This window comes from Corvus kubaryi, unplaced genomic scaffold (assembly GCF_017639235.1).
Source record: "Corvus kubaryi isolate FWS band 111438036 unplaced genomic scaffold, C.kubaryi_AGA036_p1.0 133, whole genome shotgun sequence".
Lineage (NCBI taxonomy): Eukaryota > Metazoa > Chordata > Aves > Passeriformes > Corvidae > Corvus > Corvus kubaryi.
In genome coordinates, this window is record NW_024580667.1 from 11371751 (window position 1) to 11384594 (window position 12844).

Genomic DNA, 12844 nt, shown 5'->3' on the forward strand with positions numbered 1-12844 from the left:
GCACATTTAAGAACGCATCAAAAGTTCAAGTCAATTGTTCTTAATGTGCTTGATTCCACTCAAGAAGGGTGTGTTCTACAGAAGCTACAAGGATTTATTCTTCTCAACACTGATGGCATAATTTTAACATTAAACTATTTATTATTTTGAGTGGTTCCACAGTGACAAAAAAATCATAATACAGGGACCATCAAACAAAAAAAACCCCAAGAATAAACAAATAAAAATTTTCAAAATTACCTCTTGAGATTTAAATACCAAATCAGGCCACCAAAAAGCTACTTCTATCTATTTGCCCATTTCTGAATTACTGTTATCTGGAAGCCTCTTTCCTTCTAGTGAGTACACTCCTAATATTTGACATTACTGAGATACTTTGAACGAAAAAACTTTGTGCTACAACTTTGTGACCTGCTATAATGCTTTCAAAGATTCTATCAAAAGAAAATTAAATACATTTATAATTCTGTAAGAAATTTTACCATTGATTGAGACTAAACCCCAACATACATCAATCTTTGCCTTCAGAGGTCCCACTGTAATTCTTTCTTGAGGTTTGATTTAGTAAGATTTATCAAAACAGTATTCTGCAGGAAACGCTTCATAGTATTGAGAGCATGAACAAGAGAGTAAAGGCTTACGATTTACAATTGTAACTCTTAGGATAAATACAAGTCAATTACCTACACCACATTACTGAACACAAAGCGAGAAAATCTAATGAAATGACAATATTACAATTTCTAGATCTTATTTAACCCTGCCTGACTTTTATACTTGCACAGATGAAGAGCGTGTTCATTTTCCCTTCGAATCTAAAATACCACCATTCCCACCACAGCCTACAATATATTGCCAACGTTTTTTTTAATAATGGACCAGGGACAAAAGTTCGTATTCAGCTTTACCTTCTTTTGAAGTAGAAAACAAAATTTAATTAATTTTGGGTTTTTGAAGGGACCTGTCACATATTGAAGTTGTATTTTTCAGTTATTCTATTACACAGAGCACTCATTCCTCTGAAGAGGAGTTTGCTCAGACCTGCAGAGGTGATGAACATTCAGGACATGCTGTTCTGCAGACTAAAGCCTCTGTCCCACAGTCACAGCACTTGGATACTCAGGCAGCCACCTACAGCACACACTGCACCCCACTTTGGAAGGCAACCATGTCAGGAAGACCCATGGAACTCTACAATCTGGTAAGAGAGGCAGCCACCAGAGGTAAGCATTAATTGCCCAGTCTGTTCAGGTCTACTCATGCATAGCTCATTAGCATTAGTTACCTCCAGTTCGTAATTGGATAGTTCACCACAGCTTACAGTGAGCTGGGCAACAACAGATAGGATGCAAGAGAGAAACTAGATACCCAAATAAGTAACAGGAAAAGGTTTTATTGTCCAGAACAGATCAACCAAACTATTGGTGAGCTCCTTGTAAACTAACTTTGAAAAATTTAAGTAACTGAAAAGAAACTACCTTTCGATCTCTGCAACAAATTTAATCTGTTGTTCATCTAGCAAATACTATCTAGTACATAGGGCGTATTTTCACAGAAAAGTGATTTTTGTCTTGTTTTGGTTTTTCCCAAGACCTTGGATTGGTAAACTGTTAAGACCACTTTCAAATACTGACATTTCCGTGATGGAGATGGGGGCCAACAAAATGGTGCCAGACTGTTTTCAATGGTGCCCAGCAACAGGAGAAGAAGCAACGTCCATAAACTAAAACACAGGAAGTTCCACCTTAACACAAGGAAGAGCTTCTTTACATTGAGGGTGGCAGAACAGGCTGTCCAGGGAGGCTGTGGAATCTCCCTCTTTGGAGACATTCACAACCCACCTGGACACATTCCTGTGTCACCTGCTCCAGGGGACCCTGCCTCGGCAGGGGGGTTGGACTGGATGATCTCTAGAGGTTCCTTCCAACCCCAACAGTTCTGTGATTCCACCACAATTCTATGACTACCACTACTTCATTGCCACAATTCTTCAGCTGTCTTATTCAAGCAAGGTAGTTATCAGGAACACCAAAACCCATTTATAAAAAAAAAAACAAAAAAAAACCCACAAAAACAACAACTAAAAACACATCCAAAAAATCCTAACACACCAACAAGAAAACATGGTAATCACAGGAAATACAGAAGCTTCATGATTAAATATACATCATCATACTTTCTATAGTTGCAAACAGTAGCTTCATCATAACTCATTAGGCATTCAAATGCTCTCTCAGTAATGAAGTTTGCTAAAGCACTCATAATTAAAACAGTCATTTGAAAGCTATGAACTATCCAGTCCTCTTCAAAAATGAGTTTACTTGCTCTCGAGGAGTCCTGTTATAAACCTGTCTTATTTTTCTAATGACAATCTGTCCTGTGTCCTTCAAATATTCAGACTGACACGTACATGGAATTTTTTTATGTGCAGTGATTACCCTTCCAGGCTGAACCTCTGTCAAATCCACATGCAGAGCATGACAAATTATTCGCACTACACTGTGCTCTTGGACTCAGTTATCAGGACTCCAGGAATAGGCTTTTGACCCCAGACTGCATTAAACAGCTAAGATCCACGCAGTTTAAAACATACAATGAAATAATGACTGAAGTAAAAAAAATTACATCTGCTTTTGAAGTCCAGTATCCAGCAGTGACATTACAGACTGCTGGTATTTTCAAGAGGACTTGTGGGGCACAATACTCAACACTACATCAAAAAACATTAGAAGAAATTTAAGAAACACTAAGCCTCCACATTCTAGGTTAAACTAGCATATACTTTTATTTGAAAATATTTGAAGACTGCAACATTTGAAATAATTAACGTCTCTTGAAAAGCAGTAAGGAACACTTTGTCATCCCGCATTTGCAGAAAATTTTGGAAACAAATAGAAGTGGACTATGAAAATAAAAACACTAAGACATTTGGCTTGGGTTCTTTTCCTATTAGCTCTAATAAAATAAAGTCTACCAAAAAGAGCCATTCTTGACCTATGAAGAGAAATGGAGACAAAGGGCACGTGGTTCAATTCATGATGATAAAGAAACAATAAACAAGACAGCCAATGCTGAACACTCAAGAAGGTATGTTTTGGATATCTCACAAAAGTCTCCAGTCACACTTCACTAAGACTAAGCAAGAAGAAAATTGTTACTTGTTTAGTTTTAAAAAAGTGTACACAAAGCAGGACAAGTGCAGGTTCACAGAAGTTCACTGTACACAATGTAAATTGTTTTTTTTAGAGAGCAACTTCTACTTCGTGTTCAACAAATCCCTCTACTGATATTTCTTGAAACAGAAAAATCTGAAACAAAACAAGGACAAGAACAGCACTGCAGCTTGTGAATCAAACTATCCACTATATGAAAGCAACCAACAAAACTACAAAGCAATTAAAGAAATTAAGACAGGAGCATGTCAGTAATGGATATTGACAAGGGGAATCCAGTTACAAAGATTTTAATTATTAACATGGAATTTAATTAGCGTGCTAGAGCTAACTCTCCCACTACTATGAAGGATGCCAGCAAGCCTTCAGCAACCACACCTGGTCAAGATTTCAGGTTGGCATGTCACTAAAATGACTAAGTTTTCTTGTCATTCCCATGAAAGGTTTCAGTGTTGACTCAGAGGTAAGAATGCCATCTAGTGAATTACTCAAACAACACTGGCATGTCCCACCTATATTTACCTAGCCTCAATATGCAGAGGAAGGCTTTCTTCACCTTCTTATTGATGTGAAGATTATCAGGAGAGAAAGAAGGAGGGGAAGCCAAGGAAAAAAATACCTATTTCAAAATAGGTCATTTATAGCTATAGCTACTGGCAACTGGTGGATCTGGCCAAACTAAAAATAAATTCTGCACTTTAACAAAACCAGTAATGTTACCAACTTCTTTACAGCTGACAATCATTCCCCGTGGGAGGAAAGAGCCCTTTAGAGGTGAACCTGCCAGCTGCTCAGCTCTATACATGGGTATGCTCATCCTTCCAAATATGAGAGGCCAAGGAGAGGTCCCAGCATTACCCACGCTCAAGGACAACCTTAGCTGCCACCCCAACACTCCTCCAGACTATTTTGGCCAGCTCACACAGGACGGTTCCATTCCACCAGTGGTACTAGCCCAAGTGGCACAGTCAGGGCCCCACCAGCAATAGCTGAAGCTCTGTGAAAATGGCTGGTGCAGCTCTGCTGGACACTGCCTGACCACCCACATCCCACACCAGTAAAATCCTAGCAGAGGAGTCACCACAGCATTCACAAAGCACAACTCAACACTACCAAATATACACCCTGTTCCACTTAAATCAATGGATGCTTGATGCTGATGTCAGTCCTAAACCATTTATTTCAAAAGCTACTCGAACCTTCAATTTAAAGGCTTAATTAATTCTCATCAACATTTTTCCCTCTTCTTCACACAAAAGAAAAAGGTATCAATACAAAAGTACAGCACTCTGCATCTGACTATATTAAAATAATACACTTCAGCTGAATATAGCTTAATTAAGGCTTACTCTGGTGCACTCCTATATTAATTAATAGTTTACTTGGAAATTCCCACCATATGGTACTGTAGCAGATGTTAATCATGTAAGGCCAAACACTTTGAAATTACTGTTCTAGCCACTTCATCTGAGGTACCAAGTGCCCTAAATTTCTACTTAAAGGATAAACTGGAAATGCCAAACATCCTACAAGATAACATCCACAGCTATTTTCTTCAAGATAATATTATTTGGCAGATAAATAGCACGAAATGGGGTAGATTTTAAAGCCTCCAGTACTATAAAATGACTTGCTATAGACAGTGCTGGACTCCCTTTGCATAAGAAAAATGCCTGCATTGAAAACCTCAAGGAAAAATTTATTTTGTCACCCAGGTACCTGCTAAACCCCATACACAGGGAGGGCAAAAATGTGCACATGAGTAGATGTGCGTTAAGCATTTCAGCTCTTGGGGTCCCCAGACCCATGGATCTGTGTCTTCCAGCCCTTCATCCTTCAACTGCAGGAAAGGAACACTACAAAAAGCAGCAGATGCTTGCTCTTGGACAGTCAGCTATTTTAAACTTAAGAGGAACTGCCCTGCTAGGCCTGTCTCACAACAAAAAATTGACAGTGCTCTGAGCAGGTTCATGTGGAAGTAGATTTCTTATAATGTGAGCCTAATATTGGGCTCCCAAAATTTTTCTTCTGAAAAAATACAACTCATCTTCATCTCCTTACTTCATCTTTTTACAGAAAGCAAATGCATTTGAAAAGCTGGAAGACATCAATGAAGAAAATGTGGCATTTCAGAATTTCCCAACACGGTGTTTCCAGACTGGATTTTTTTAACAAGGTATTTGGAAACTCTTATCCTTCAGCATTTGTCTTGGTAACTATTCAGCTTCTAAACTGAAGGTTTAAAGTATTCATTAAGTAAATTATTTAAGCAATAAGCGTGAAAGTTTTGCAGCACAGTTTTCTTTTGTTTTATTTGGAGCTAAAATTCTAAAGTTGTTTTCCTGCTGAAGGTAAGTGCTTGCTACAGGTGATCCTCAGTGCAGGTATGATTTAACGAGGATTTTGTAACTTCTTTGAAAAAACCAGCAGTTACACAGAATGGAAGCCTTGAAGAATGAGCTCTTTCTCCTTGTTGCATACCTCTGAATACAAGCATATACAGGGAGAAATTTCTCAGGAAACAGAGAGAAGCTGCTCCTTATTCCTCTGGAAAATGGTAACAAATATTACTACTTGACTCTGGGAAATACAGTACAATCAAAAGCTACAGCAACTTAACTGAGATTAAATGGTTATCTACACTTCTGTGGATCAGACAGAAAGGCTCGACCATTTGCCAATTTGGAGTTTAGAAGATAAAACTGCCTGGGTTATTATTGCTGGAGTGCTTAAAGGCAACTACTTGCAAAGATTCTAAAAATACTGTATGTATATTTCAATCTTCTCATCTGAAAAGTGAACTGGTTTGCAAAATTCTTGACACCGTTAACCAGAAAAGGCATTTTTAAGTTGCTTGGTTTAATACTGCATTATGCAAATAAATTTGAATAAGATCAAAATACAGAGCTTTACCAAACTGTTGCAAAAAACCACTTGAGAAAACATATTGTGAAGCCATATTTAAACTAACAGATGTTTCAGAAACAGAACAATATGTTCAAACAAAATAAAGGTGTAAATGGGCAGTGCTAGAAGAGTTTCACAACTAAGCACATCAATTTCAGTAGCGACTGAGATGACCTCATCTAGGAAAGCTCCCTCCTAAAAAGATAATAAATTTAGAAATAAATTCTCATGTTATGCTTAAAATTTGGCTGCATGAATTATTTGCAGAGTGGCTGCTTATGTAACTGCCTTTGCTATGGCAACACTCGGCTGTTAGGCTTTGACACATCCCAGTTGCAACTGCAGTTTCATTTTCTGCTGATAAACAATGGCAGGAGAGGTTTTCTAATCACAAACAAAGATGCTCTAGAACACATCACTGTGATTGATGTGGCAGCCATTGATACTGCTAAAACTCCTAATGTCAGAAGGGCAAGCAAAAAGGGAGAGATCCACAGGAAAAATAAACAAACTAGAGAGAGAGATCTTCCAGCACTGCTTTCAATACGGTTTTAAAGCTGGAGTCCTTAAAACTAAAGTTTGGAATAGTGCAGTTTGACTCCTAACTACCCACAACTGTATAAACTCCCCTCTCTAAAAAGTCCCCCACTTCGACTAAAAATTGTTGTTACTTTTTTTTAAACAGAGTATCAATAAATTAAAGAGTTGTGAGTTCATCAAAATTAAACACCAGCTATAGGACTATTTCATATTTTTCTACAGCTTTTTTGCTAGGCATTACAGTAAAAGTCATAAATCCATTTACTAGTATCACTTCAAAGCTAATGGAGTACTACATGTACCCTCCGATACTGCAAAATTTCAGTTTGCTTTACTTTGGAGAAAGAAAATAGTGGTTTAATGCTGACAAATTGCAAAATGCCTGATCTATTCCACATATGGCACTTAGCAATGACTATTAAGTAGATGACTATTGTGAAGCTCATCAGTCACCTACACACACTTGACAAGGAATCGAAGTTTCAGAATCCAAGTGTTTTTTATACTCTCATCCAGATTTTGTTTCCCTGAGACAACTCAGCCTTCTCCATATTATTTCTAATAGTCACAATTTTTAAGGGCCCTGCCAAAATCAATGTGAAGGGAAGTAGCATATGAAAGAACCTTTAACTTAATAGACCACTAGAAGAAAAACTAAAAAATCTGGACGAAAGTGAAAGCCCTAAATGAGGCACGTACATTTGTAGAAGCATACCTCTTTACCACCAAGTAGGTGCTCACATGCCTTTGTAGCACTGTAGTCCATCCTGCACTCCAGAAAAAGCTCCCCCCTAAACTCAGTCCACGTCAGTCTTCAGAGAAAGCCATGGCCAAAAATGAGGTAGGTCTGAAGTGACCCTGAACACAGGATTTACACTTCTGTTTTTAAGGCCTAAACCCATTTGCTAGATCCCGGCGCTGTGAGAAAATTTGTGACTTCACTGATGAGCTTCCCTGTTGCTAACTAATGGTTCAGGAACTGCAGCAGGACCTGGGTGCTGCCACAGCAGTCCTAGGGCTCTGTACATGCACTAACAGGAGCAGGAGGATCCCCATGGCAATATTATTTTTAAATCATCATTAAGTATTGGAATATTTAGTGTCAGAGCATTCTCACAAACTCTCGCATTTTCTTGATGAAGAACACGTAATTCCCACTACACGAAGTGGAGCACAGTTGTTGGCAGCCCATGATGACTCTGCAAACACACATGCCACTGAAAAGGGACATGAACTTCAGCACACAAAGAGCAGACAGAAACTCAGTTCTCAAAGCCATGCAATATTCAATCATCCAGATGGGGAACTTTTGCACTCTGCTTCCACTTTTCTAGCATATCCATATTTCTGCTTCTCTCTCCCCAGACCTTCTAAATATTTGCATCCTTCTAAACCCTGGCAGAGTAGACTTTATAGAGCTAAAAAGCCCCCAGTTCGTAGCATTAGAAGCCTTTAAAGGCAACCCCACGCCAGCTTCTTGAGTACAACTACCATTACAACAGTTTAAGCTGTATGAACTCTGTATAAGTCCTATAAGCTGTCATTCAGAAAGCAAAAAATAAATATTTAAGCTTTGTTAGATAAAGTAATATTGATATTTTTTTTCAGGTGAACTGCCTTTTGGAATAGATTCTGCCATTGAGAGAATGGTACTGAATTAAAATACTGTTAAAAATAGCAAGTCCTTATCAAAATACAGCAATTATCAATAACCTCAGACCAAAGAAGTTAAATTAGAAGACTCAGTTAAAAACAACCTATTGTTTGGTAAGTAACTGAGTGTCTTTGAGTGCTCTCAGAGCCTCAGAAATCTAAAACACATCTGGCATGTTCTCCTCCTGAGTGAGTGAAAGCCATGACATTTGAGGATGCTTGCCTATGTGACGTGTCAACGTCTTGAGACATGGCAGTGAAATCCACACAGGTCCTCCAGAGGGGAGGCAGAGGAGGTGACTGACACACTTTCAGCTCACTGATCCATACAGGACCTTTAAAATTAGTACTAAATATATGAAAAGCACAATAATACATGGTTTGAATCAATTTAAATACTCATTTTATCCTCCATGTACAATATGCCATCCTGTGGGAGAGATGAGCTAATCCATCTACTCTTTTTCCAGCTCTATGACAGTTAATCTTCTGTCTGTGGGTTCACTTTACACCATAGAAAACTCATATGCTGACATAGGCTCCCCTCGCTTTGTTTCTTTCATTTGCATAGTTTTAACTGGTACTTTGGTCCACAACTTCTTATTGTAAACACTTTCACAGTCAAAATGTAGATAGTTACTTATCTGTATAACCAATTCCAGGTACAACTCTGTAGCTCATCAGCGTTGGCATTAGGCCATTAAAAGGATCCACAGTGTGTATGGCAAGAAATTAAAAACTGACAATATACTGGAGAAACTGCATTTATTCCACAAATACCCAGTCTTAAGCCTGTTCCCTATACAGACATCCAGCCCAGAGTGTGGTACTTTTATCTAACCCCTTTGAGTGGAAATACTTTCCCCATGTTCATTTCTCACATCTTATAATTTCAGGCCCAATGCTTTATCACTACCCTAAACAAAATGCCACTGAGGTAATGGTTCTTTTGCCTAAATAAAGAATTCCAGATGAGGCCTTTTACTGCAAGTGTTCAGGTCATACCAACAAGACCATCACAAAAACACTGAGAGCAATAAAATCTAAAGTGTTTCATTTCCCCTTACTTTCAGATAACTGTAAACAATGTCGAATGGTAGCATTTGCCTTTTTCAGGAAAGATTTTGCTTTGAACATCAAAATCTATTTGGAAGAATGCTCTTTACATAGCTGCTCTGAGCAGGCATATGACATAGCAGGGCACTTACTTCAAGGAAGAGGTTTAAACCAAGTTCAACATTTATAATTCTATAAAATAACCCCCAATAAGTCAGCAAAATATTCTCACATCCTGAAGTTTATTGTAATTTACGCAAACCAGACTTGACTGCCGCTAATGCAAAGACCACAACTGCACTCCTCCCAAACTCCTCATGACAGACACATTCATGTTTTACTCATCAAACTGCCTTGAGTACCCCTTAAAACACAAATAAGCAATTCTGGGGACTTTCAGTAATGTATTTGCTGGAGACAATGCACTTAAAGCAGTAGAAGAATATTTTTTCATATGGATTTCACTAACGATGTTTGCAACACTACACATTATAAGGAAAACAAAGTTGTTGCAGCAAAGACTACTTGCCCTCATCACTACCATCCTTCCTCCAAACTCAGCAAGGTGTGACCCATCAGGCAGGAGCAAACCTGCCCACGGCTACTGGTCACTTTCGTTTCCAGGCTCAACTTCTGAAACTAGCGTGGCTACCTAGGTGGTTTTCCGCCAAGAGTGCTAGTCACAGGCAGGTGCTTTATCTCCTTGCACCACCTAAGTGAAAGTTCATGTGCTACACAGAATACAAAATGACGAAATGGAAGCATGAAGCAACACACATGCGTTTGCTCAGTAAAAATGAAAGTCCTCCAGAGAAAGAATCAAGCATTCATGCCAAAGAAAACCAGATTAAACACTAAAAAGCAAGCTTCATATTCCAGAAAGTAGGCACAACTGCAATATCTGCTTTTTTTTGGTAAAGTTTACATCATTATTTTTAAAAGATCTACAGCTCTGAGTGTCAGGCACAGGTTTCTAACTACAAATCCTTATCCAGCTGCACAATTTTTAATGTTACCGTTTAGCCTGTTCTTTTAAAATTACTGATTTTATAATAATGTATTACAAAAGCAGAGTATGCAATGCACTTCACCTGTCATTTATGAAAAGTACTGGATGCATTACGTTTTTTAAGTGTTTTAAAAATGCATTATCTGCAAATTCATTATTTTTTATGCATTCCCCAAATTATGGTGAAGGTATCTCAGGCATTGATTAGAAAAAAGTCCTACACAATCTTTTTTTTTAGAGGTAAAAATGTTGGAAGCTAAATAGCTGTAAAAAACATTCTGAAGTTGAAAAGGGCTTGCTTTTAATACTGATCATCTGTAGCTCCTTCAAGTTTTTTATTAATATTTACTAATTTCTCAGGATAGGAAGTATTACATCATTCTTTTTGATTATTATTCTACAGAGCGAGAATGCTTCCGAAACTGCAAACCTGTGTATGTTACTAAATACAATAATAACTCGCCAGCTATAAATGCCACGATTGAATAACTGAAAACATATGCTATATGCCTGAAATTTTAAGGATGATGAAACTGTCACATTAGTAGCACACAGCATGTTATAGAGAACTCCCACAATGCAGCAGTTGTTCAAAACTTGTACCCATCCGGTCATTCTATCTTTATAAAAAGATTTATAATACTAGATGGTCATTTATTCAAAACACAGCTGCAGCCTGACTTAAAGGTAATAAGAAAAATACCCCCCCCTACAAAAAAAACACAAAATACCTTTTCACATTACAGCATTAAAGCCATGTCAGAATGGTATGCACAGAGAATAAAAGAAAAGCGTTTCCAAAAAGTCCAAATTTTATTCTCATCAGAGTTTTATTTCAGCGGAAGACAGGTGAGGGAGCGAGAGGAGCGGAGCAGCGCAACAACCACACTCAGCCTAGAGCCCAGACTGTTCGTGCTCCCTTCAATCACGGATCTTCAAGTGTCGCCCCCGGTGAAGGGGGCCCGGCCGGAGGAGCCCCTCGCCCGGCACGGCGGCTTCCCAGCAGCGGGGGGGAGCCCCGGCACCTCCGAGGGCGAGGACCGACCCCCGGCCTCGCCGCCCGCCAAGCCCCCCCTGGCCCCCTCCTCGCGGGGGAGGTCGCAACCCTGTGCCCCCGTCCCCCAGCGAGCGCAGCACGTTCGGCTGAACTTTTATTCGCGACTCGTTTGGCGCCGCATCCGCCGGGAGCAGCCGGACACGCTCCCCGCGCCCCTCCGCTGCTGGGGGCGGCTCCTTCGCCACCCCGCGGTCGCCGCCCGGGAGCACCCCGGGTTCCCGCGGGCACAGCCTCACCTCCGCCCCCGGCCCCCTCCCCGGCTCTACGGGCAGCCGGGGATCCCCAGCCGCCGCCCCCGCTCTGAGCCCGGGGCAGGAGGGCAGCGTGGTCCCCGGCCCCAGCGACGCGGCCCCGACGGCCTCCCGCCTCCCTTCCCAACCCAGCCAAAGCGTGCGGGCAGCCGGCACTGCCGGTAGGCGGGATCCCGGCGCGGGGGAAGCCGCGGAGCTCCCCGCACCTGCGGGGCGGGGGCGGGGGTGATGGGAGAGGGCACCGCGCAGCCCCGGCAGCCGCTCCTCACCTTTCATCCAGTCGACGACCTGGCTCGGCGACCACTTACTGACGGGCTCCATGATGAGGGCCATGGGCGGCTCGGGGGCGCGGGGCTCGGGTGGCCGCCGCTCTCCGGGCGAAGGGCGAGGCTGTGCGGGGCGGAGGGACCGCGCTGCCCGGAATCCCGGCGGCGGGAGGAGAGAGCCGCTATATCCCCGCTTGCCTCCGCTCCCTCACTCGCCGCCTCTGTGCCTCTCTGGGGATTTCAGTTCATGTTGCCGGCTCGGCGCGGAGGGGGAGGAGGAGGAGGAGGAGGAGGAAGGGGGAGAAGGGGGCGGCACGCTCCGACGCCTCCCGCCCCCGCGAACCCGCGGGCAGCGGCGGCGGCTCCCGGCCCCGCCGAGAGGTCGGTGCCGGGCGGCGGCGAGCGGGGCACGGGCTCGGCTCTGCCCGCTCCGGTGCCCGGCGGCTCGCGCGGCTCTCCGCCGCTGCCGCGCCGGTGTCTTTTTCTCCTGGCGGAAATGACGAGGCGGCTCCTGCCACCCGAAAATATCTCCAAGTGAAATGGGAAGCGACACCCGACGGCCTCCCGGAGCGGGGGGAGCGGGGGGGGAGAGGGGGGGAGCCGGGATGACTCGCAAGGTGCCGCCGCCGGCGGGAGGGGGGTCTGGGGCGGCGGCAGCGCCGAGCACCTGCTCCCGGCGGGTCGGGCAGCGGGGGAGCCTGCGGGGGAGCGCAACCAGCGGCTGGGGTGTGGGTTTGTTGGATTTTCCCTGAATTAAGCATCGCTGCGGGGGCGGGAAAAGTAATTTCTTTTTTCTTTTCTTTTCTTTTTTTTTTCTGGGTTGTTTTTTTGTTTGTTTGTTTGTTTGTTTTTGTTTTGGGGGTTTTTTTGGTTTTTTTTCTTTTGAGAGAGTGAGGCGCGGCTGCAATACAGCAGTGATGGACGGTGTCGCC

The 12844-nt window shown here is 42.3% G+C and overlaps 1 protein-coding gene across 10 annotated transcripts in view; it reads right to left on the minus strand.

Moving 5' to 3' along the window:
- Nucleotides 1–11995, minus strand: part of CNKSR2 (connector enhancer of kinase suppressor of Ras 2) — a 208689-nt gene extending 196694 nt beyond the window's left edge. For all 10 annotated transcript variants that reach the window (XM_042036458.1, XM_042036444.1, XM_042036425.1 and 7 more), the window contains exon 1: nt 11916–11995. In XM_042036458.1, the coding sequence (XP_041892392.1) occupies nt 11916–11979 (64 nt within the window). In that variant the 5' untranslated portion in view covers nt 11980–11995. The remainder of the gene's footprint in view (nt 1–11915) is intronic.
- Between the last annotated feature and the right edge of the window lie 849 nt (nt 11996–12844).